This window comes from Grampus griseus (genome assembly GCF_964374135.1).
Source record: "Grampus griseus genome assembly, chromosome: 7".
NCBI classification, from domain to species: Eukaryota; Metazoa; Chordata; class Mammalia; order Artiodactyla; family Delphinidae; genus Grampus; species Grampus griseus.
This window is the reverse complement of record NC_139001.1, coordinates 63,564,360-63,590,283: the sequence shown is the minus strand read 5'-3', so window position 1 is coordinate 63,590,283 and position 25,924 is coordinate 63,564,360. Positions and strand designations below refer to the sequence as shown.

General features: G+C 41.6%; 1 protein-coding gene across 1 annotated transcript in view; it reads right to left on the bottom strand.

Annotated features, from left to right (window-relative positions):
* Window positions 1-25,924, bottom strand: part of STK39 (serine/threonine kinase 39) — a 308,616-nt gene that overhangs the window by 217,217 nt on the left and 65,475 nt on the right. The window contains exons 3-5 of the mRNA XM_082658864.1: window positions 11,196-11,304; window positions 7,729-7,870; window positions 6,477-6,532 (exon numbers count right to left, since the gene is read on the bottom strand). Coding sequence (XP_082514990.1) covers window positions 6,477-6,532; window positions 7,729-7,870; window positions 11,196-11,304 — 307 coding nt within the window. The remainder of the gene's footprint in view (window positions 1-6,476; window positions 6,533-7,728; window positions 7,871-11,195; window positions 11,305-25,924) is intronic.

The following is a 25,924-nucleotide window of genomic DNA, read 5'->3' as shown; positions in this document are numbered from 1 at the left end:
CACACACACACTCACACACACACACACACACACACACACACAGGTTTTCTGAGCACAGAAGATCTAATAAGAAGTAAAGCATTTTCTTTTAAACCCAGAGTAGGCAATCCTCAGGTTTTAATTCACTACATTTAACCTGAAGTTTTTTAGTCTGAAAAGAGTGTGGTGTCACTACCACGCTTAATCCTGCACCAGATGATGCCTAAGATGATGGCTTCTCCCATCCCCTAAAACCTTACCCGTGATGCTGTGAGCAAGGAGGGAAAAGGTGCTAAATATTTTCCCTGGTCCCAAACTGAATCGATCTGCAGAGATGGAGAAGCGCTAGTGATTGCTATTGGTCTTCCACCAAAAACTGAGATCACTCAAATCCAGATTTAGGGTTGTCTTCCCAGAAAACCCACAGACGTGGCATCACAGGCTCTGAAGCCAAACTGCCCAAAGCTGAAGCCTGACTCCACCACTTATTCTACGTGTGACCTGGGCCACTTACTTCCCTTCTCCGTATCTTAGCTTCTAGCGTGTGAAGTAGGCATAATAAGAGCACCTCCCTATGGGGCTGCGGTGAGGCTGAATGAGTCACGGTGCACTCAGCACATGGAACCAGGCCTGGCACACAGGAAACACTCAATACACGTTAGGTACTGATTTTACAGCCACACTCAATAAAAATATATATAATATCCATGGAATTGGAACTGCTGAAAATAGAACCAAGCATACCAGCGTTATTCACCACACTTGTTGGCTGTATAATAAGGCAAGAGTTTCTAGTGGTCTGAACCTGGCCCCTTAATGTTCCCTTTTCTAATAAAAAGTTCTGAAAAAGAGAATACACGCGCGCGCGCGCACACGCACATATATGTGTGTGTGCGTATATGTACATATAGAGTGAGTGATTTTAATAAAAAATGTTTTCTATTAGAATAGCAAGAAAACTCTTTTTAAAAGAATACTCATATTAATACTCCCAAGGTAAACAAACATTACATTCAAAGAAATAAATGCAAAGTTCTCCCCAGTTTAACTCGTATTTCAAAAAACAGAGCCTAGATAGCATAAAGATGTGAAAGGAAGAGAATACAAATAATCCAAGTAAAAGCAATGGATTATTTGTCCAAATATAACAGCAACAAAGAGATGGTCTAGCTCTGCTGTTGCTGTGAGTCTCTGCTTTCAACTCTCCCACCCTCCTCCCCTACTTCACCCACCCAAGATGCCAGCAAAAGACCTGAGGACTCCTGGTCCGAGTTTTTCAGGCAGTGACCCACTGCCTGACTAAGAAAGTCAAACTCCTGTAACACGGGGAGAGCAGCAGCATCCAGCTCTTCCAAGAAATCATTACAAATGGTTTTGTTTCTTTTTAATGCAATAATCTTATTTTAGAGTTAAAACCACACAAAAAATTTAAATACTGTATAAACTCAATGTTATGCTCAGGTTAGAGGACACGGAGAACATTCACTGTGAATTCTAGAAAAGCTACAATGGCTCCAGAGATGTATCAACAGAAAGTGGAAACTTACACGCCTGATAGCCGACCATTACTCACCCGGAAATGAGGCTTCCGGGTAACGTCATTACACAAGCATGAAGTCGCACACACAAAAAGGACACCAAGGAAAGCCTGGAATGGCTATAAAGTCCTCACCATGTGCCAGGCACCGTCCTAAGCACCACAGACACCGACACATTTAATCCTCATGACAACCCAAGCAGTGGCTTCCTGCACGGGCGCTTCCGAACCCAGGAGCCAAACATCGCACTCACCAGCTGGTTACACTCAACACCACCACCCAGGGTGAGGAAAAAACCCACAGACCTGAGAGGGAGAGAAAAAGTCGGGAAATCTTACCTCGGGGGATCCCAACTGAGAAAAAAGAAAAGGACAATGTGCTCCTGAAGGCCCAGAGAAGGAGCTCGGGTCGGTAATCTGACAAGAATAATGGGATGAGGGCTTCCCTGGGGGCGCAGTGGTTGAGAGTCCACCTGCCAATGCAGGGGACACGGGTTCGTGCCCCGGTCCGGGAAGATCCCACATGCCGCGGAGCGGCTGGGCCCGTGCTCCGCAACAGGAGAGGCCACAACGGTGAGAGGCCGGTGTACCACAAAAAAAAAAAAAAAAAAAAGAATAATGGAACGGAGTGACTGGCAGAGTAGCAGGTGGTAGAATAAGCCAGGGGCTGACCTGCCTCTGCATTTCAAAGGCAGTTCACTGCTGTTTTGACCCTTTTAGTGAGAAATGATCATTTCATCACAAAACAGAGAAAATTAGCTGTACTTTTTTATCAGCTTAGAGCAAGATTAATGACAAGTTAGCTTCCAAGTTCCATAATTAATAAAGCATCCCCTTTTTATAACGCATAAAGCCCCTCAGAGCTGAACCTCCTGCAAGACAAATTTGAGGTACATATGACCTCCAGGCAGTGCGAGAGGGGGTCGGTGCGATCCTGTCAGTTGGAGTAACAGTAGTAGCGGTAGTTAACAGTAGAAACAGTAGCGGTAATAGGATTAGCAGTAGCAGCTGCTGCTATTTTCTGTGTATCTATAATGTGCCAGCCACTGTTATAAGACTGCTAGATACAAAGAGCCTCATTTGATTTCACAAAAAAAGATGAAGTGGGTTATACCTGTATCTCCCTTTAAGGAAACTGAGTCTTTAGGACGTTGAGCCACCTGACCAAGGTCCCAGAGCTTGAGTGGTAACCAGGGAATTTCAACCAAGCCAGTTGATCTCAGAGATTATCTTCTTAACAGCTAGACTACCTGATGCTGGATGGTTTGAAGCTTTCAGTTGTTTACTTTAAGTCTTTTCTTCATAATGTCCCTAGCCTGTGGGATAAAGGCCACTCTCTAGAGGAAGGACAAGATACGCATACATAAGGCACTAACTTAGATGACTCAAGAACAAAAGTCAGCATCAATAATGGTAAGAGCCTCCAAAGCAGGGAGGGGAAAGAGAGGTGAATCAAGAATTGGCCAAAGACTGATGAGGAACCAAAGCCAGGTGATGGGTACCAGAGGATTCTTCCTACTCTTCTCTCCTTTGGGCTACGTTTGATAACTTCAACAATAAAAGGTTTAAAAACGGCTCTGACTTATTGCGAGTTCATTAAGTTTGTTGAGTCATTTCTTTTCATTTGCTTTACTAGGTCATACTTCCACATGGTTCAAAATTCAAAATGTTACAAAAGGTCTCTACTCAGCAGTCCACCCCTGCTCCCACTGCCATTACCCTTCTAACGTTTCTTCACATAAACACATATATTCTTATTTCTCCCCACTTCTTTCACAAAAGGTGGCATATTATATACATTGCATTTCACCTTGTTGTGTTCACTTAACCACGTAGCCTGGTGATTTTTTTTCATGTCAGTGTACAGAGAACTTTTCATTCTCCATTGGTAGGTCTTCCATAGTGAAGATACACCATATACCATGTTTAACTGGGACACCTCCGTCGCTATCATGATAAATAAGCTTAGACTGTCTTTTCCTGTCTATTGCCACTTTGGGGGTCACACTAAGCATTTCTCACATTCATTTACTTCATGCAACAACAGTAAGCAAGGGTGGATCCAGGCTTCATGGGACATAAAACATACAATTTGGAAGATCCTCTGTAAAACAGAGAATATAAAATTATGAGAAAAAAATAGGTATAAATGTGTGTATTTCTTTAAAATTAAAAATTCAGGGACTTCTCTGCTGGTCCAGTGGGTAAGACTCTGCACTTCCACTGCAGGGGGGCGCGGGTTTGATCACTGGTCAGGGAACTGAGATCCCGCATGTCATGCAGCACGGCCAAAAAATTCTTTTTTAATTTTAAAAAGGGACTTCTCTGGTGGTCCAGTGGGTAAGACTCCGCATTCCCAATGCAGGGGGCCCGGGTTCCATCCCTGGTTGAGACACCAGATCCCGCACTCATGCCACAACTAAGAAGTCCACATGCCACAGCTAAAGATCCCACATGCTGCAACTAAGACCCGGCGTAGCCTAAATAAATAAATATATATATATATATATTTTTTTAATTTAAAAAATTCATTACCAATTCACTGGAGTGTTTTTTTTTAATAAATTTATTTATTTATTTTTGGCTGCTTTGGTTCTTCGTTGCTGTGCGCGGCTTTCTCTAGTTGCGGTGAGCAGGGGCTACTCTTCGTTGTGGTATGCGGGCTTCTCATTGCGGTGGCTTCTCTTGTTGCGGAGCATGGGCTCTAGAGCACAGGCTCAGTAGTTGTGGTGCACGGGCTTAGTTGCTCTGCGGCATGCGGGATCTTCCCAGGCCGGGGTTCGAACCCGTGTCCCCTGCATTGGCAGGCGGATTCTTAACCACTGCGCCACCAAGGAAGCCTTTCACTGGAGTTTTAAAGATTAAGGTCCTTTCTTCTAGGATCTTTTTAGACAATTTAATAAAAATGCCTGTATAGAAATACCTCCGGACTGCAAACTGGCATCTCCTCTCTACCTAGAACACTCGGTAACTCCCAAAAGCACATTGCACTTACAGGGGTCTGAATCCTATGATTCAATAGCTGCACAGGAAATCCACGTCTTCCTGAATGATAGGCATTATCATCACCATCTCACAGATGGGGAAACTGAGGCTTAGAGATGCAATAACTTGCCCCATGTTGCACAGTGGGTAGTAAATTGGGCCTGTTTAATTCCAAAGCCTTTGTGCTTAACTGACACAACAAGTGCCTCCCCAGCGGTCTTGAACTTGACTTAATTTATCTTTTCAAAGGGGAGGACTATTACAAGATAACACTTCCATTATTAGTTCCCTAGGGAAGAAACATTTGATCTGAAACAAATTCTCAGTTTCCCTTTGGTATTTTCAAGACACCTTGTCTCTTCTTTAAAAAATAACTCAATAAGGGTCCCCGTAAGTGTACCTAACTAAATACAGAGCCTAAGGTCAGCATCACGCTCGCCATACAGGCCAGGGCATCATCACCTGACTGGTCCTCTGGTACCGAGAGAGGGGCAGACAATGAAACAAAGAGATGACTCAAGGCTTATCCTTTGTGTTGAGGGTGGGTTTGTTTTCTGCTGAACTCTCACATTTCTAATAATAACCCCAGATCCTCAGATTTGTCTAGAAACAAGAGTGGGAGGAAGAAATGCCATCAACTTTGTTCTAATAACTAGACGTGTAAAGACCCTAAACCTATGCTAGAAGGTAGGACTCTTCCACTCCAACTCAAATAGAAGCAGGTTAGCCTGATTCAACATCTTCAGCATTTCGTCAACAATGCAAGCTAGATGGATGATCTTCACACCAAGGATGTTGGGAGGACGTGCTGCTGGTGATATTTAATGCCCGGAAGCCAGAAGGCTGAACACCCTGCGATGACAGGGACAGTCCAGTACGGAGAAGGGCTGTTCGGCCAAAAATGCCCAAAGCAATGATGGCTGAGAGGATGCTGAGACAGACCTTCCCAGAGCGGGCATAACACAAGAGTTGGTATGAACATGGCTACCTTGGGAACCAGGCCTTTCAGGCTATTCTAGGAGCATTAACAAAATGAGAGGTTCTGCACATAGAAGGCTCCTGCCTGAGGCTCTCACTCATTTGACCTTTACTGCCTTGCCATGCCTATCAACTGTCAAGAATCACCATGAAGGGTCAAATTTAAGAGCAAAATAAGCCCTAGATTTTAAGAGTTCACAATTCTTTCAGCTACCTCTTGAGAAATAAAAGGTTTAAAATTAATGTGTACAATGGTTTTAAACTTTCAAACTCAACCAAAAACTCTCAAAAGTGCTTCTTACAGTTATATAAATATCACCATTACTCAATCTGGAAGGTAGAAAATATAAAAAAATTAAAGGTAAAATTGTTTTTTATTAAAAGGCCACATTCTAAAATAGCAGGAAAACATGTTATACCTCAGACCGAAACATTCTATGATAGGGCAGCCCAGATACAGTGGTACATACAATGGAATACTACTCAGCCATTAAAAAGAATGAAATTTTGCCATTTGCAACAACATGGATGGGCTTGGAGGGTAGTATGCTAAGTGAAATAAGTCAGACAGAGACAGACAAATACTGTGTGATATCACTTATATGTGGAATCTAAAAAATACAACAAACTAGTGAATATAACTAAAAAGAAGCAGACTCACAGATATAGAGACCAAACTCGTGGTCACCAAGGGGAAGAGGGAAAGGGGGAGGGACTGTATAAGGGGTACAAACTACTATGTATAAAATAAGCTACAAGGATACACTGTACAACATAGGGAATATATCCAATATTTTATAATAACTATAACCTTTAAAAATTGTGAATCACTACACTGTACACCTGTAACTTACATAATGTTGTACATCGACTATACTTCAATTTAAAAACACAGATTACATGCAATTTGTTCATTTCTTAGGAACAAGTCTACATTCTTCGAAGCCCTAACACTTCTGTAAACAGGTAAAGAATGTTTTATCTTTGCCAGCTTTACCTGCTATTTGTACTGAGCCATCCTCACCCAGAAGAATATTACCAGCTTTTAAATCCCTATTAGAAAAAAAAAAAGAGAGAGAGAATTTAATTATGGAGTACAGACATTATATTCACTCAGGGAGACTTTAATACATATCATACAATGGAGATGTTTGACAAAATTATTATTTTATAAATATTAAAATTATATCACAGATTTTAAAAGTTACAAAGGTACATTGTGATTTTATAGTTTGCTCCTGGGGGATGATTAGGATTTTAGTAATGAACAGTTTATGTGATATCATTATCCAGATTTAATTAAAACAATAATGAGTAGATTATTTCATGTTACAGAGTTACAGATTGCCATATACACACAATACTATCATTTTATCAAGAATTAAAGCCCAGTCTATGTAAAGCTGTTCTACTTCCACTTAAATGTGTCTGTGATGCAATTTCCAATCAATCCCCTCAGTCTCTGAAACAATGGACTTGATCAGTCTCTCCTCTGGGGAGAGACTGATGGTAAATACTAATTACAATACTCTGTAACGTATTTCTTCACTATGTAGAAGTTGTGCTGAGTAGTCTTAACACTTAAGAAAAATGACAATTTATAAGTTTGCCTTCTAAAGTAATATTTTTCTAATTATTGAAAAACATAATAGATACCATTAAACATACAGCTCACTTATAGCTCAGGGCAAGGGAATTGCAATATTCATATTAGTGGTAAGTGGTTATTTACTTGCAACAATTCCTAAGAGCCCAAGGAGCACTAACCCATTTGAAGCATCAGGCACTCATATGCGATGCTGTTTAGCTATTTAAAGAATTAGCATTTTATGCCACAAAAGAGATGAAATTAGTGCCTCCCCTCCTTCTCTTCCACCACCATGTCAAAAATAATTAACATATTAAATGTTTGGAACACTCTCGCCTGCATTAGAATGTTAGAGATGCTATCCAGTTCAAATGAGTATACTTCAAATGAGTATAAAATGTAAACTGATTTTTTTTGAGTCCCCACAGTACTTTCTGTAGTCTACTCTTATTTCAGTGAAAGCAGATAAACCAATACACCAATATAATTCATCAAAACTTGTTCTCTTGTTTCGTTCTTAAGTACTTTGTTCCCATCTATTTAAACTACCTAAGTTAGAGATATGTCAATACCTACCTGTGAGGTGTGTTTCCTTAGTATTCTACTAACTAGGACTGAAGATATGAACAGCTGAATTTAAACATCTCTGCAGGGGTCATACCTGTGAATCTGACCATTTCTGTGTAGATAGTCTAAGCCTTCCAAAACCTCTTTAAGAATTGTTGCTATTATTGCCTCTTCCAGAACTCCGTTCTTGTGTTCTCCTCGGTTAATGATGTATTTTATGATATCCAACATTGAACCTAAGTGGACAGAAAGAAGAATTAGACAACTGTATAAGCACCTTCATTACCTTTCCAGAATAGTCCTCCCTATTTAAAAAACTAAACGAGGGACTTCCCTGGTGGTCCAGTGGTAAAGAATCCGCCTTACAATGCGGGGTACGCAGGTTCAATCCCTGGTCAGGGAGCTGAGATCCCACATGTCGCAGGGCAACGAAGCCCGAGAGCCACAACTACTGAACTCGCGCGCCTCAACGAGAGAGCCTGCGTGCCGCAAACTAAAGAGCCCACGCACCCTGGAGCCTGCGCACCACAACTAGAAGAGAAAGCCCACACGCCACAACTAGAGAGAAGCCACAACGAAGACCCCGCATGCCTCAACGAAGATCCCGTGTGCCACAGCTAAGACCCGATGCAGCCACAAATAAATAAATAAATAATACATTTTTAAAAAAATCCTCAGAAAAATAAAAGGCTAAACGAGAACAACAAAATATAGTTTTCATTTGTTCATTTAACACAAATATTCCCAAGGCATACAAACAATTGCATGGTAGCCCGTGACCAGAAAAGCACTAAATCCAAGTTTGCAAGCACACATCCAGCTGAACTTAATGAGAGGGATTCTGGGTCAGGAAGCAGAAGACTGTCCACGGCCACTTCACAGTTAGTCCCTTTTCCGTAGACGTGCAACTGGTTACAGATTAAAAGAGGGTTCGGGATGTCTAAACTGAAAAAGAAAGGAATAAGAGTCCTGGAGAAAAGACAGCAGGGAACTGCTGAGAGAAAGAAGCACAGTTTTTCCTTAACCTCAGGTAGGAGGAGAGAAAAAATGTCTGTTGCCTTTAGACCCCTGCTTATAACCAGAAGATTCCTTTCTGTGACTCCAGGCAATCTTCATTTACATTTACTTGAGGTGTGATGTACAGAGTTTAATAATAATGAAATAAATACATAGTATTTTGTTACTATAAACAGATTAGTATCCTTGGCACTGTGAATTCATGCTTCAACACATGTTAATTAATATTCCAAACTTCCCGGTCACCTTAAGAGCCATAATTACCTGGGGGTTCAACACTTCTGAAGAGTTACCAAATAGCCTATCTCAGGACCCGAACATGGCTCCAGGCTCTCCCTGATTTAACTAAGAGGACTGAGTTTCCCCATCAGATATTACTACACCAGGCTAGCCACCTGCCACTCAGTAAGAGATCTGATGTAATAAAATAATATAGAAGAAAACAAATGCATACCTTTCCCCTCAGGGAGAAACAAACATCTCTTTATTCACTGACTCTTGGATTTGGGGGTCATTTAGAAAACGATACTTCCAAAAACATTTTAATTTTTTCTTTTAAGGATATACCATACCAGGCATGCATGCATTTCTGGCCTGCTGAAAGCAAAATGAGCGAAAGGCTACATCTGCCCACATTCCCCTTACCTGTGGAAACCTGTTCCTCTTACCTAGGGCCAGGGGAGACTAAATTGGATTCTTTTAAAAAGACAATGAAACTTTCTATCCAGTCCTTAGAAAAGGGCACAGGGGATATTCTCAAGCTTATAAAAGGTTAATTGGGATAAAAATAAAGAGAGGAATTAAAATCCACAGGGCCCCAGGTCACCAGAATTTCTTGTTTCCTCAGTTAGTGGACCCCCTACAAGGAGAGGCCAGGTTAAGATCATCTTATCAATACAGCACCACCCTCAGCAGAACCAAGAAGCAGTCCTGACACTCAACATTGCGGTAGGTTCCAACGGGCTTCCTTTTTCCTTCCATTTTTCTTTTCCCTTTTAATTAAAAGCCAGAGTCAGCACTCAAGGAAGCAATAACTAATAGGATTGACAAGACTGGAAACAGAACCAAACTAAGCTCTCCCAGGCTCCCTACCGAGACCTACACGAGCAGACCCAAGGCAATTACAATGCCTTCGTCATCTCATTGCAGGGCCTCTGCTGGATCCAAGACAGTTTCTCTAAAAAAAAAAAATTTTTTAATTGTGATGCTGCCTTGATTTAGCCTTAGCTGAACTGGGTCTGCAGATAAAAATGGGCTCCACCAAATAAACCCTGCACTGTCAGTTCTGGCTTCGTCCAGGTACCACCAAATGTTCTCCTCTACTCCTAACCATACTTCACGTCTCAGTAAGATGGATATACAGGGAGGGACGCCCTGCAAGGAGAACACGTGAGAGGTATGGGGATGCTGGGTATTAGGAAGGAATCCCTCGGGCTTTCTCAGCTCCAGTTTTCAGGGCTGTAAAATGAAGGTGATGACACTTGCAGCGCAGGGTAGCTTTTACGTGTCCAGATCCCAGCACTAACAGGCACGACGTGTGTGGCCTTGGGCAAGCAGCCTAACTCTCTTGAGCTCTGGTGTCCTTTCTGAAACACAGGGATCATGGCACCTGCCATGCAATGGTGTTGTCCAGATTACAATGAAATAAAGTCAGTAAATCACCTGGCACAGGATCCAGCCACGGAGGAAGTGTTCAAGAAAATTAACCGTTATCATTATCCTCCCCTATCAAAGCGTGACGTTCAAAGATTAAAAGAGATAAAATACAGGAATGGGAAAGTGTCTTATAAATTTAATTGTCCGTGGCTTTTTTAACTTCAGTGATCTGAGGCTAGACAGGCAAAGTTCCTTCACCTTCCCACATGCTTTCTTCATGAAATCCACAATCTAAAACTACACTGTCCAATACCATAGGCCACTGGCCACCTGAGGTTATTTAAATGTAAGCTAATTAAAATTGAATAGAAATTCAGTCCCTGGGTAAAACTAGCCACATGTCAAATGTTTAAGAGCCACTAGTAGAAACTGGATAGCACAGCCGCAGAACATTTCCATCACCACGGACCTTTAGTAAACCACACTGAAATAACTCATTACAGTGTGTTAGAGACTTGAATAACGTTAAGAATGAAGGCTTTAAAGAGGAAGGATTGGTTTACTTTTCTAAAGAGAGTAAGGGGTGGCTACAGAGAGGATGGGGCCTTTCAGGACTTGGGCACATGGAGAAGGACAGACAGACATCTGGGGCTAAGTAACAACACAGAGACATCAGAGGGCAGAAGGCATCTGGGGAGTCTCACCCACACCTGGAAGGCCGGGGTAAAAGAGGACACAGATATTCTACAAGTTAAGCTGAATTATGAAAGGCTTTGAATATCAGTGTGAAGAAATCCGGACTTTACTCTCTAGGCAAAGAATAAACCAAGAAAACTTATAAATATGGGAGTAAGGGGATCAAATCTAAAGTCTTATTCAATATGCTGACTCGCACAAAAGGAAAAAAAGAAACCAAGCAAACAAACAAAAATGACAAAATCCACTTACCTCCACTTAGTAATTTCATGACCAGCCAAAGTTCGTCTTTTACCACAAAAGAGGTGTAATAGGTCACTACGTTGGGATGGCTGCACTGACTCATGGCTTGAATTTCTTTCTATAAAAAAAGCAAAACATGACATGTACCATGGGGCGAAAATCGGGAAGCAAGACACAAGTGAACCATAGTTGAATATCTGGGTAACTTTCCTACTTAAAGCACACCTGGGCAAGGGGCTGCCTAAACCATTATTTCACAGAAACCACAGGAGAACTAACTCTCTCACCCTCGTTATCAACTTGCTAGAATTAGGAAGGCCTCTACAGGAGACCCCAGAGCCCTGAGGACCAGCCACAGGACAGAGGAACTTCAGATCAGCACACAGCTCTATAGCCCCCCCCCAGCAGCCATATGTGGTAAGTGCCTCCTACCTGAACCCAAAGCCTTGACAGAGAGATAAAAGCCTGGCGAGCTATTAGGAGACCTGGGTCCTGGTGCCAACCTGAACCCTGGTGTTCCTCACTCATCCATAAAGGGGCAACAAAACTGCTTGTTTCTGAGCACTGCTGTGATGGTACATGAAAAACTACCTATAAAAATGCTAGAGTACCATTTCCCAAACTATCTTCCATGGTAGATATTCCATCAAGGAAAAAAGCAAGGTGGGGGTGGGAGAGGCAGCTGGTAAAACGAAATAAGCTTGGGCAACATCAGATACTACATCTCAGTTTACAGGCGTCACGTCACAGGGTATGTTAGTACTGTCAAAGGCTCTGAGAAGTCCTGCAGTAGACAAACTGTCATAGTTGAATCCACAGGAACAATGCAGGAAAATAATGCTCTGTGGGTCACAGTTTAGAAAAAAGTTTTATCAAAAGACAAAACAACAAAGCTTTGAAACCACACACATGGGCAACTTCAACAAGCCACAGTTTTCTGCAATACTCAAGCTCATGTTGGTTTTGGTTTGCTGTTTTATGTTACCGCCACATGACTCCTATAAAATGTCAGTGGAGGGCTTCCCTGGTGGTGCAGTGGTTGAGAGTCCGCCTGCCAATGCAGGGGACACGGGTTCGTGCCCCGGTCCGGGAAGATCCCACATGCCGCAGAGCGGCTGGGCCCGTGAGCCATGGCCGCTGAGCCTGCGCGTCCGGAGCCTGTGCTCCACAACGGGAGAGGCCACAACAGTGAGAGGCCCGCGTACCGCAAAAAAAAAAAAAAAGTTGAATGCTAACCCTCAATCAAAGGTACCAGACCAGTGTAACTCACTTTCGAGGTGCTGACCAAAAGCCACAAGAATGACTAACCTACGTCATCACAGAAACCTCACTTACGTTATTATGTATTTATGATGAAATAACAGTGTATCTGTGCATCCTGTAAATATTTTCAATAATGAGTGTCTACTTTGCGTTAACTGAAAGTTGCCAACCAGAATATTCCAATTTGAGCTGCTATCTTTATATATCCAGTACTACTTTAATCCTCAAATTACTAAGGTGACCCTACATGTCAATTAACTTGGCCTAAATACCATGACATATAACACATATATACATCTTAATACATGCATTTATTTAGGTGCTTTTTATCATGGATAAACTTGTAAGAAAATCACTAATTTTTCTATTTTCCTTTCATTATATGACAACACTTCCCCTTCATCATTTTCCTCATCCACTTCACTGATCACAGGTTTTCTAAATCTAACACTTTTCAATTCAGCACCTCCTGTCCTTTGAAGAAGATCTGAAACCTAAGGTCCAGTTTCCATCTGTTTCTGGTGTTAGGTTTTGATACCGTAAGACGCTTCTGAAGGAGAAATGGAACGCTGACCAGCATTCCTATTTCAAGTGGCTAGCATCTGCTCGGTGTGGGGATGGCCCACTTTGAAGGCCTGCAGCTCTATGTAGGGTCCAGTTTAAACAGATGCCCCCGTTATTCACAGAAATGAGAATAATGTGTCTTCCAAGTGTGTGTGCTCTGCATTCTCACCATTTTATATCCGATGTAAATGAATGCCTTTCTAGCTCTCTAACACCAAACTTTTAAATCATTAAAGCATACAATCAACAACCGGTGCTCATATGAAAGGAAATTCTTTTGCATGGAAGCAAAGCCGGGTCAGAGTCTGGAAAAACACGTTTTTTTAGACCTTTGCATTTAGATGGCCAGTATCACTTCCTACCCAGAGGATCAGATTCTCTGAGATGATGGCAGTGAGCTACTGTGTGTGTGTGTGTGTGTGTGTGTGTGTGTGTGTGTGTGTCTGTGTGTGTGTCTGTGTGTGTGTGTGTGTGTGTGAGAGAGAGAGAGAGAGAGAGAGAGAGAGAGAGAAACTCTTTTAATTAACCTATGAAGAAACTGTTTTAGATAGCCTATGGATGTAACTTATCAAATTCTATTCCTTCAAATTTCAGGGCCTTAGAGGTACCAGCTGGATATTTAAAAGTCCTGAGGATTAAAAAAAAAAAAAGAAGAGACACAGATACTACCACTACTAATATACCCCTATGAGCAGTGTAAGGGCAGATCAAAGAAGAGGTGGGTCCTGAGAAGAGAGGTGGGACTTGCATCAGTCTGACCACTCATCATCTCACTGCCCTCTTCGCCGCTTGGCCAGGGGTCCGTATCCCCCCCTCCTACACCACCTATTCTATTACACAGCCTTTCCATGCAGTAAAGCCTCTAATGTGTAAAGACACGATGAAACTTGCCTTAGGGAAAAACACCGGTCACTCTGCCTTGGGATATGACCTGTGCTACCACTGAACCCCCATATTAAGTAATATTTCCACAAACGGGGTAGAAATACACTTTTAAAAAGGAAGAAATAGGTGTTATACCGGCCTATCCAACCCTTAAATTAATTTATATATAAACTTTTTGCTTAGTTGCCTTTTACAGAGATATAAAATTTTTATACAGTTTCCCCTTGAACAACGTAGGGGACGCCGACCCTTCGGTTCATCAAAAATCCTCCCTAGGTATCCAAGGTTTCATTCCTCCATGTCCTCAGATTCAACCAACCATAGTCATGTAGTACTATAGTATTCACTATTGAAGAAAACAAGTATAAGGGGACCTCCACAGTTCAAACCTGCATTGTTCAGGGGTCAAATGTATTTATAATTTTGCTGTGGTCTGCATGTTTGTGTCCCTACAAAATTCCTAAGCTGATGGTATTAGGAAGTGGGGCCTTTGGGAGGTGATTAGGTCACGAGGGTGGAGCCTTCATAAATGAGATTAGTGCCCTTATAAAAGAGACCTCAGAGAGCCAGCTCATCCCTTCCACCACATGAGGAAGCAGAGAGAAGTCTACAGCCTGGAAGAGGACCCTCACCCAGCCAAGACAATTTTATATATATATATATATATTTCCCCCCCGTACATGGGCCCCTCACCGCTGCGGCCTCTCCCGTTGTGGAGCACAGGCTCCGGACGCGCAGGCCCAGCAGCCATGGCCCACGGGCCCAGCCGCTCTGCAGCACGTGGGATCCTCCCGGACCAGGGCATGAACGCGCGTCCCCTGCATCGGCAGGCAGACTCTCAACCACTGCGCCACCAGGGAAGCCCCCTATATATTTTTTATAACTTGAAAAATATAACTATTACTTGAGTCAAATATTCTTTCTACAGAACTACTCTCCCCATTTTCTTTCAACAGTGATGATGGTTGCTGTATGAATCCTTTCTTGGTAACAGCCTATCAACTAAATTATCCAAGCTTTTCCCAGTGCCTTAACTTTACCCACATGGGTAGGCAAAGCCATTTACCCCCAAACATACTCATCCCTTCCGTCCCTAAAAGTAACCAAAGTATCACCCAAAGATGAATAAATGGATGAAAAAAGAATCCTTTTTATCCAATTCTTCCTACAGAATACCTGGGTTCCAACACTCTATTCCCTCAATTAGGACACAATCTATGGAAGATGTGTGACTTAGAGCAGCGCTGCTCAAACCTGAATGTGCACCCAGATCACCTGCAGACCTTGTGAAAATGCATATTCTGATCCAGTAGGTCTGGGGTGGGGCCTGAGATCATGCATCTCTAAGAGGCTTCTAACTGATGCTGATGCTTCAGGTCCAGAAACCAGACTTTGAGTGACAAAGTGGCAGAAGGCAGGCAGACAGGCCCTCGGGTGGCGGGGATGTGAAAGGAAGGAGCACAGACGACTGGCTGCAACCCAGGCCCCAGGGTTGGAAGGAAGGGTAGGAGAACAGGCCCGGTGGCGAGGCCTAGCTGAGTGAGACCTCGTGAAAGGGGTAGGAGGAAAAGCTGGAAATGTGGGAGATCGTGGGATTAAAGTGGTTTGAATTTCACAACTACGGGAAAGGGTAAAAAATTCAAAGCGAGAGAAAAACATGAGGTCAAAGTTGGAAGAACTCACAGAACTCTGAAACCCAGGCAACACATCTGCCAAAACTATAGTCAAGGAATGTAACACAGTGGCTCCCTTGGAAGTCTAGTGAAATCTGACTCAGACATGTCATCAAGTGCCAAACCAAGCCACAGCACGGTATTTAAGCTTCCCAGTGGCTTGAAGAGCTGGATCTGCTCTTGCAGCTTCACCTGAAACGCAGTACAAGTGAAATTTCACAAGAGTGGGAAAACCGACCTAAAATGGGGCAGCGAGTAAAAACCCGTTCCACCTGCTAACACCAAAGTGGCAGCCACAGCAGCATCTCTGCTGGGAGAGATGTGGGCTGAAGGCAGATCAAAGAGGGACACCCACACACTGCTGCTGGCCCAGCCCGGATGAATTCGCCGAAACAGGACATGACACATCCCTCTTATATGGGACAAACTAGGTTTGGCTGCACAAAAAAATATAAAGCGTCCTACCCTGAAAATGTGATGAGCTGGGAGGAAAAAAACTACCCCCAAAAACTGGTAACTTTTTTTGTTTTGGTTTGGTTTTTTTGCAGTAGGCAGGCCTCTCACCGCCGCAACCCCTCCTGTTGCGGAGCACAGGCTCCGGACGCGCAGGCCCAACGGCCATGGCCCACGGGCCCAGCCGCTCCGCGGCACGTGGGATCCTCCCGGACCGGGGCATGAACCCACGTCCCCTGCGTCAGCAGGCGGACTCTCAACCACTGTGCCACCAGGGAAGCCGGGAAAGTTTTAAATTTAAAAAAAAAAACAAAAAAAAAAAACTGTGTTTAAATATTTATGAGCAATTTTCTAATATTGCTATATGGCCTTTGTCTAACCATCCCCCCCCAAATTTTTTTCTCCTATTACTATTACTGAGAATAAGCAGGAACCATGATTAACAGGGATGTGAGCCAGCAGGAGCCACTTCGGAAGGGCTGCACTCTAAGACACAGCTGGCTTGGAAGCTTGGCTTTGCCACTGACCACAGCCTGATTACCTGCGCAGGTCATCCAGCATCTTTGAGCCTCAGAATCCTTTTCTGTAATACAAGCTTAATAATGCCATCTACACAGGACTGTTGTGAAATAAGCAAAATGAGATCTATACAACTCCCTGCAGAAGGCCTAGCACATGACAAGAAGGTTGAAAGTCAGTCCCTCGATGTCTCAGTTCCTTCTTTGTGTGTGAGCATGCCCACGCTGATCACTAATCCCATGTGTCCCACGTTCCCGACTGAAGTCTCAGAGGCACAGAGACAGCCCTTAGCGGCAGCCCTCACCCTTCCCCACAGAAACGTCACATAATGAACATACCCTGTGCCCTGCTGGCTCAAGGAGTGTCCTGTAACACGTGTCCAGGTCATCGGGCCATGAGTTTTTCACTTCATTCCTAACTCTACAACATCCTCAACTGTGTTTTCCCTTAGTATCTCATCCTGTGTTTAATTTATACCACCTTATCATACTTCATGTATCTAGTATGCTGCCTCAAACGCTTTTGAAATTAAGAAGTCTAAACAGATACTTATGCAAAGCTTTCAGAACAAAGAGAAACAAAAAAGAACTTGGAGACATAAGAATTAGGAAAAAGTTAAAGTCTAGTTTCTGTTGTCCTGAAGACGATGCGACTCACAAAGTGCTAAAAGGAAAGAGATTTCAATGGATCCTGAATTCAAAAGAGTAAACTATACTTAACCAAATTAGCATATTTTAATACCTGAGCTAAATTTTAAATAAATTCTTCTTTATCTGATACTAGTGGCAAAATATCCTACTCAGCCTTGGTTGAGAAGTCACACCCACCCAAGTTCCAACATCATGTGCAGTTAAATCTGAGGAGGTGCTACTTCTAACTTTATTCTAAAGTACTTGTTCTCAACCTTGGCTGCCTCGGGAGCTGTAAAAAATACCAATGCCTGGATCTCAGCCCCAGAGACACTGATGTAAAATTGGTTTACGACACAGCCTGGGAATGAAATTTTTCAAAAGCTCCCAGGTGATTCTACTGTGTAGCGAAGGCTGAGAAGCGCTGCTTTCCAGCTAAGCACTGAGATGCATTCATTCTTTCAAGGAAATGCTGAGAGAAACATCTACCTCCCAAGCACATTTCCACACTGCAACTTAATCTAAAAAGGAAAAATAAATATATGACCCACAAATACTATCAAATAAAACATATATTTCCAAATGCAAGAGATAACCAAATACATCTTTAAAATGTATGCAACACCCTCCACGCATCTAAAGAATTCTTTAAATGATATGAGGGTAACCGCGTTAATTGAAAACACTTTTCAGAAAGGCGTCGTCAGGCTTGCACTTCCATAACATCAGCATCATTATGAAGGGTAAGCTCATCAACATTCATAAGTAACCCAATACTGTAAGTAGCTGAATTTTTTTTAAGAAAAAGAAAAAAAAAACCCATAAACTTCAATGATTTCAAATGTCAGCCAAGAATTGGAAGGAAAAGATGACAAAGCTCTCCTAAGAGCACTGTATTTTTTGGACTGTCATTTTCAATCATGAAAAATGTCATTGTGAGGGTTTTTTAATTAGAAAAAATTAAATGCCACATATGCAGCAAACTTCTGCCTCTTTTAAAATAAGAGTACCAATAGGAAAAAACCTACTCAAGGAAGAGTTAAGTCACATATTCTGACCTGTACTATTTATGAGTAAATCAACCAATGTCCCTCACCAGTTAGTTTTATAATTATTTTCATATGATTTGGTATCTGTCTATCCAAGTACAGTCCAGTTGAAGACAGGATTAGAAATGGGGGAAGTCTAGATGTTTTGAAGACAGGGAAACACTTGTAAGAAATTAGGAAAAGGGAAACGAATTTTGTGATAGCCTTAATCAGTGTTTGTGGAGAAGTATTTAAAACTAGAGAGAGCAGTTGTAAAAGGTAAAGTATCAGGGGAGCTGGAGGTAGGTCTGGAAAATCCCTTGAAATCAGCAGAGAAATCACAAAGGGTAAACATCTACTTCCGACAGAACAGAATGCCCATCCCAGGGCCTATCTGCTTGGTTATGAATGATGGTCATTCTGCAAAAACTGTTCCCCAAAACACTAAAGAATTTTGCTTGGAAATGAAAAAGTCGCCGCCATAGTTATTTTTCACCAAGAGAAAATAACTCTTTCCAAGGAGAGGAAAGAAAGCAAAGAGTAAAGGAGTGATGTGCAAAGTTCAATGGGGAAGAACCGTTTTCTTTCAGAGTTGGCTGAAAAAGTTCTTCAGCAAACAGTAACAAGGATGCCTTATGGGTTCTGCAAGCTCTTAAGCTGGCCATCAGGAATCTGAATCAGACTCAGCTGTCAACAACTGCTATCTGATCATTTAACTGTCCATGACTGGGTATGCTGGGGGAAAAATAGTCGAAGACTTCGTTAAAAACAGAAACACGAAGCATCTTTCTTGTCAGCCAATTAATGCTGCTAGAAACCTCCAGGCCAGTTTTCAGCACTGCTGCTATTTTTGCCTTCATCACCAAAGGATAAGAGTGCGAGGTGAAACGTGTGTTTCTTTTTTGCGGCCTCCCGTGTCCCACGCCTGGGTATGATCTGCAGTCTGGGGTTCTGCCAGGGAACAGAGGCAGAAACCCCGCTGAACACTCTTCAGCCTTCTCCCTGTTTCCGAGTCCTTCTTTTTCAGAGTCAGCTTAATTAATTGTGGAAATATAATCAAACCAAAATAAGAAAGACAATAACATAGGAAAGAACAGAACCATCTGTCTCAACCCAAGCAATAACATTTTCCAGAAGTTTATGAGGATGGCAAAAGTGAAGTATTAAAAAAAAAAAAAAAGATGTAACTGAAGTTGTATTCATTCAATCTGGGAATGTTTTCCCCGTTTTCTCCTACTCTGAAAATGAGTATGTACTGGGTCTCTCTGTTACCAAGCACATGTAAGTCCAGAAACCTGAGGGGCCTTGAAATGTTAATTTCTGTTTACATTTTGGAAAAAAAAAAAAAAAGATGTTAAACATTTTAGCAAGCCATTTCTAACAAATGTATAAGAATACTTAAAAGTAAATTCAATTAGGATATTTAATTATTATCTGGATCTGCTATGATATAACTTTTAAATTTAACGTTCCAAAAAGAAAATTATTTTTCTCCAGCCAAATTATACATATTCCTAAGCTAATGTAACTTTAGAGCTGTAAAAATAAGTTACTTTTGCATATGTGATATTCTCTAATTTCTTAAAAATGGTACGTCCTGGGCTTCCCTGGTGGCGCAGTGGTTGAGAGTCCGCCTGCCGATGCAGGGCACACGGGTTCATGCCCCGGTTCGGGAAGATCCCACATGCCACGGAGCGGCTGGGCCCGTGAGCCATGGCCGCTGAGCCTGCGCGTTCGGAGCCTGTGCTCCGCAATGGGAGAGGCCACAGCAGTGAGAGGCCCGCATACCACAAAAAACAAAACAAAACAAAACAAAACAAAACAAAACAAAATGGTACGTCTTCAAATTATCCAAAAGTTTCTCATTTCTAATTCTGCCCTCAATTGGACTATACTTGGGTAAGCACAAACATCAAATCATATGAAAATAATTACAAAGCCAAGTGGCAAGGGACAAATGACACTATAAAATGTAATACTTGAGACTGAAATGCTCAAAATAGTACTACACTCAGTGAAGTAGGCTTATATTTTAACGCTATACCCTTGGAACAAAAGATTCTACAAGAAACAGTCAAATGCAATTTATTACCACATATCACAAGGGATGTGCTGGGATATGAATAATTAATTTACTAATTAGAAAGTTCTTCAGTTCAAAATGAATGTAAAGTACTTTCACTGACACAACAGAGAAAACACATACATTATAGCTTCCAGCTTTTTAAGCTGATGTCCTCAAACTGGTATAAATTTTTTTCTATAATAAACAAGATTTGCAAAAGTATTAACACAATTACAGAGATTGGGTTAAAATGCACCAGAAGAAATTTTCTTCTTCATTTTTTAAAATCTCAATTAAAAGGGAAAAAACGCCTTCTGACTAGAGGAACTGCTTAGAGGTCCCCAAATACTATAATTTAATTTTAAAAGGAAGAGAGAAGCCTGTGTCAGATAATAGGAGATAACTATTCTCTCAAATGACCATTGGGCAAAGTCAATATCTAGAGCTTTATTCTCTAAAATAACCTACAAATCATAGCTAATTCATTCCTCTAAAGAAATGGAAGGAAAGTATGGAAGGAGTGAGGGGGAAAAGGTAAAGGGTCAGGGGTAGAGAAAGGGGAGTACAGAGGGAACTGAAGATCAAGAGAAAAGCAAAATAATTAATAAAATAGGGACTTCCCTAGGGGCGCAGTGGTTAAGAATCCACCTGCCAATGCAGGTGACACAGGTTCGGGCCCTGGGCTGGGAAGATCCCACATGTTGCGGAGCAACTAAGCCCATGTGCCACAACTACTGATCCTGCACTCCAGAGCCTGTGAGCTACAACTACTGAGCCCACGTGCCACAGCTACTGAAGCCCACGTGCCTAGAGTCTGTGCTCCACAACAAGAAAAGCCACTGCAATCAGAAGCCCGCGCCGGGCGGCGGGAGGAGAAAGAAAGAAATTTATTAAAAAATAAATATATACATAAAATAGCACTATAGCAGAAAGCAAAATGAGCAGGGCTTCGTTCTGAGCAATGTAAGCACGATTTACTTACAAATACTGTCAGTGAGAGCAAAATATCTTTATAAGAGGATACAGGAAGAGAAGGGCAAATGCTAGAGTTGTTCTATTTCAAGACTGAGAAATTTTTTCATTATGTACATAGGAGAAACAGATGGCCCTCTGTGTGCCCAAATCTACGAATTTATGGTGAATTTTTACCGTTACACCACAACACTGGAGTGACTTGACACTATCCTGAATTATAAAGCATCCTGAATTATAAAGCATAATTTGCTAGTAATTAGTGTTTCTATTTAAATGATTTTAAAAGGGGATTTCATTAAAAGAATTAATTTTTAAATACACAGAATCATAGAACTTTTGGTGGTGAAAATAAATTTTTGCCTTCGAGTATACTTCCTTATTGAACAAATGAGGAGACTGTGCACCAGAAGTGAAAGTGATTCATCCCAAGTCCAGGACCCAAGTGGAGAATGCAGGCCCTCTGACCCAGGAAGCAATCTTCCCTCTACCACAAATTGCAGCATTCATCACTGGTGCATAGGTGTTTTTTAAGAAATAAGCACTTTGTCCAAGTCCAGGGCCATGGTTTTTCCTACACCTAAAGCGCTCCTGCACCTAAGAATTAAACTGTAAGATTTGATAGCACTGATGTATATTAAAGAATGAGAAAATGGTACTGAGTTTTCTGTGACTCAGTACCAAGGACAGACTAAAAATATGAGAATTCTAGTCTAGAGGAAAAAAATTGAGAAGGATATGATTAAAATCTAAAAATCATAAAGTCAAGTAAGATGATGACCCAAAATGGTCAACAATCCCTGGGTAGAACTAAAGGAGAGTGTGCCCTGCAGGCTGAAAAAAGTGGGATTTAGGATAAATAAAAGGAAGGACTGTGTCACGTTTATGGAATTCACTGTCACCTGGTTTAACAGAGACTGAAAAAGATAGACTTCAGAAAAGTCATCTGACCATGGAATAAATTCTCCACCCACGTAATAAATTTTAACGGAAGCCAAGTGTGCCCTCGAGTAGCATCCCTAACCTTTGAGGTTGACCACAAACCAGAGAACCAAGGCCTTTCAAGAAACCTCGAGGCCATCTTCAACAAGAATATACTAGTCTGCATGACGGTGGGTCAGACCCACTTAGCAAGCCTTAGGTTCCTACTGGAAAGCAAGGACTTCCTCAATGGAGTGCACATTAGAGAATCTATCAATCTGCTAACCCATTTCTAGACAAATAAAGAGGAACTCTGCAGAAAGATATTCCTAGCTCAAACATCTCACCAACCCAGTACCAAAATGAAGAGACTCACTGGCCAGTCCCTGGGCTCCACAACAAAAAAGACCCCTCTTTGTTTTCCCACCATCTAGCTCAGTGCCTACCATCTAGCAGGGTTTTAATAACTATGGAGTGAACAAATTCTGCTCTAAAACTCTATCTCCCAGAGGGTGTTAAGCTAATTATAATTAGTCATTTTTAACACTGTGGGATTAACAAAATATGGGGTTAACAACAAACATGGGATTAACAACTCTCAGAAATTATCAAAGTTTCTAGGTTGGGATGGTTAAGAATATAGAACAGACCAGTAAAACCCCTTGGCTCCTGGAAAATTAACCACCAAGATCATCAAACCTAGCAAGATTAGGATGTATAAGCCAAAGTCAAAAACGCACAAGAAAATTCAAAACAATGCATAGAAAAACAATTAGTTTAGACTGAGTAGGTTAAATGCTACTCATGTGATGCCAAGGAAAACATTTACTCTAGGGTGTTCTAATCTAATTGTTAAAATGAAATGAATTTTTAGTGAGCGTATACCTTTGTCCTCTCATGTATATACCCCAAACTCATCCTTTTTACGGGCCTAAGCACAATGGAGAAACTCAAGTATTTACCAAATAAATTAGTATCTCTGAGGATATTACAGTACTTATTTCAACAGCATAAATTTTATTTAAATTACCAATTGTTTAGCACCAGTGATCTCACTGAACATTTCTTTTCCTCCCTTCATTCTCAGAGAAGATGACACCGTGATTATTACTTTGCTTCAGAAATCATGATACTTCAATTAAAAAATAAATTTAAAAAAAGGAAAAGAAATCATGACCACTCGAATCTTCTTCAGTCAAACCTCGAACAAACTCTATGACCATGGAAAACTCGGACAGCCTCCATCACATAAAGAAGCAGAGTCCAGGGCCAGTTTTCCAAAACTGTTCTCTGCCATCATACCCAACCTCCATGGGTAAATCCCACCTATGGAAGTCAGGGCAGCGGGGTAGGGACAGGGCAGACAGTAGGGGTGGGAGGTGAGAGTTTCAACAGGGGAGGCAGCTGTTCCTGTAGCCAGCAAATAGCTGATAACTGTGACTTCTATAACGTAACACTCCCACAAGATAAGGATTCCAGCGGCCATTGTTTCTTATAAGGACAATGGTTTCCAGTCAACACAGGGCACGGTTTGTGAAATGACACAAGGCACTGACCTGTATATAATACACACACACACAGAATTAAAGGATTATTAGGATACCGGATGTCCAAACACTGCCAAAATGTGAACCCACAGAGATAATAAAAGCGCGAGCAGCAGCAGGATTAGAAATCGAAAAGGATTACAGCAACTTTGCGCCACACAATCACAGGCCGATAGCTGGGCTACAGAAGCCTGACAACTTTAGGCAGCCTATACTGTAAATTCCATTTCTTTTTGTTTGCAAAGGACCTGGGAGTTTTGTGTCCTAAACAACCAGAGCCATTCTCCCCATCCCTAGAAATAGCAAGACATCGAAAGGTCAAAGGTTCAAAATTAAGGAAAGATCCGAGCAACAAATCAATACATCTTTTAAAATGAAAAACAGATAATTATGCACATACACTATACTCCATTAACACAACATGGGCATTGCTGGGACGGGGGTGCAGGGGGGAAGAACGAAAGAAATAAATTAACTGCTAATAAGCAAACTTGTAAATCTTAAGACCTCAGATTAATGGAGCCAAGCACAAAGCCATAAAAGCACCAGTCCTCACAGTGACAGCTCTGGCTAAATTACGAGTAACTCCAAATGACACAGCTATGGTACCTGGTGCCGGGGTAATAGAGAAAATGGCCCGGAATGACAGTCTCTCCCTCATGCCTCCACTAGGACCCTTACACAGCTATCATCGCTGGCAGCCGACTGCTGGTAAGAAGTCAGCAAGGGGAAAACACGGAAGCTTTGGGCAACTGACAGCTTGGTAGGAACCACAACCAAAGCATCAGCCCAGCAGGCTGCTTTCAGAGCTGTCAGATACAAGTACACACAAGCCTTACACATATTCTGTATAAATATTCTGCTGGTGGTAAAAAGATGGCTGTGAGACCTCCAACAGAACACCACGATCAAATACAACTGTCATGGGCAAAGTTGTCATGGCCAAGAGTGCTATTTCCAAATAGGGCATAAGTATAAATGTATACTCCAAGGTTTTTTAAAAATTAATGTGTACTTTGTATAGCCACAGAACTTGAGGACTCCTAACGGGATCTTAGAGATCTTGGGATTCAGCTCTTTTTAAAGCGTGCAGAGCCGTTAGGTAACTTGACGAAAATTGAAAAACAAGTTAGTGGCGAAAGCAGGACACAGCTCTCTCCACAGTTTGTTTAAAGCTTTTTCCACTCCGGAAAGTGATCTTGAAAACTGGTCCGATGACAAAGGCACAATTTTATTGGTCACTGTGATAACAAGCAACAGAAGTATGCAGTAATAATTTCAGTAAGAGCAAAGCACAGCTGAAATTTCGAAGAGAGTAAAAGCCTTAAATGTATGGGGAAAAAAAAAAGTTTGGTTTTTTTTTTTTGGAAATTAACGTTAAGTTGTGGAAGCCCTTCCTTTAATCTGAGTTTTAGAAGGCAATCCGCTGCTTCAATCCCAGTGAAAACTATGCCTTGTGTAGTCTAATTTGAAATGTAAGACCAAACAGATCTGGAAAAGTACAGCTTTATCCTAGTACTTAATTTATACTATAGTTGTGTACTGTAATTATGCCTGAAGTAAAAGCTATATTCTGAGTAAAGACAAAAAAGCTCTTGTTAATGACATTCCATTCCCCCAATGTAGGCTTTAACAAAAGGCTTCTTCATTGGGAGCCAACTGTCATTACACTTTGTAGCGTGTATGGCGCTATTGGACTAATATTTGTCCTGGGATTAGTGCTGGGATAACCAATCAGTTAACTCCTCCACTGCAGTATTCTATTATCCTCAAATAAATGACCAAAAGGAAAAAAAGAAAATTGGTAGGCGGATCGACAACTATATTTATGAGATTAAACTCTCAAACCCTTCACAGTTTGCTGGGCAACTAATAACCATTTGCCAAGCTCTTCATTTAATAATGAGTCAGCTAAGCCTAAAGCAAATGTTCCTTCAACCAACCAGTGGTACTACAGTCATATCCACACCGACAAGCTCCTGTTATTTATGTAATGTACTTTATTTAGAAGAAGTACAAGTTGCCCTGTACAAAAAATAAACTCCTGTCATTAGCCAATAAGAATGCAAGCTACCCAGCAGTATTTTGAACAACTGAAATTTATAGGAGATTTTGTAATTTATGAAAGCCAAAATGACCAGCAAATTGTTTAGGGAGTAAGTCCTAGTTGCATCAGGATTCAAGACTGAGGACCAGAAGCTCACCATCTAACTCTGCAC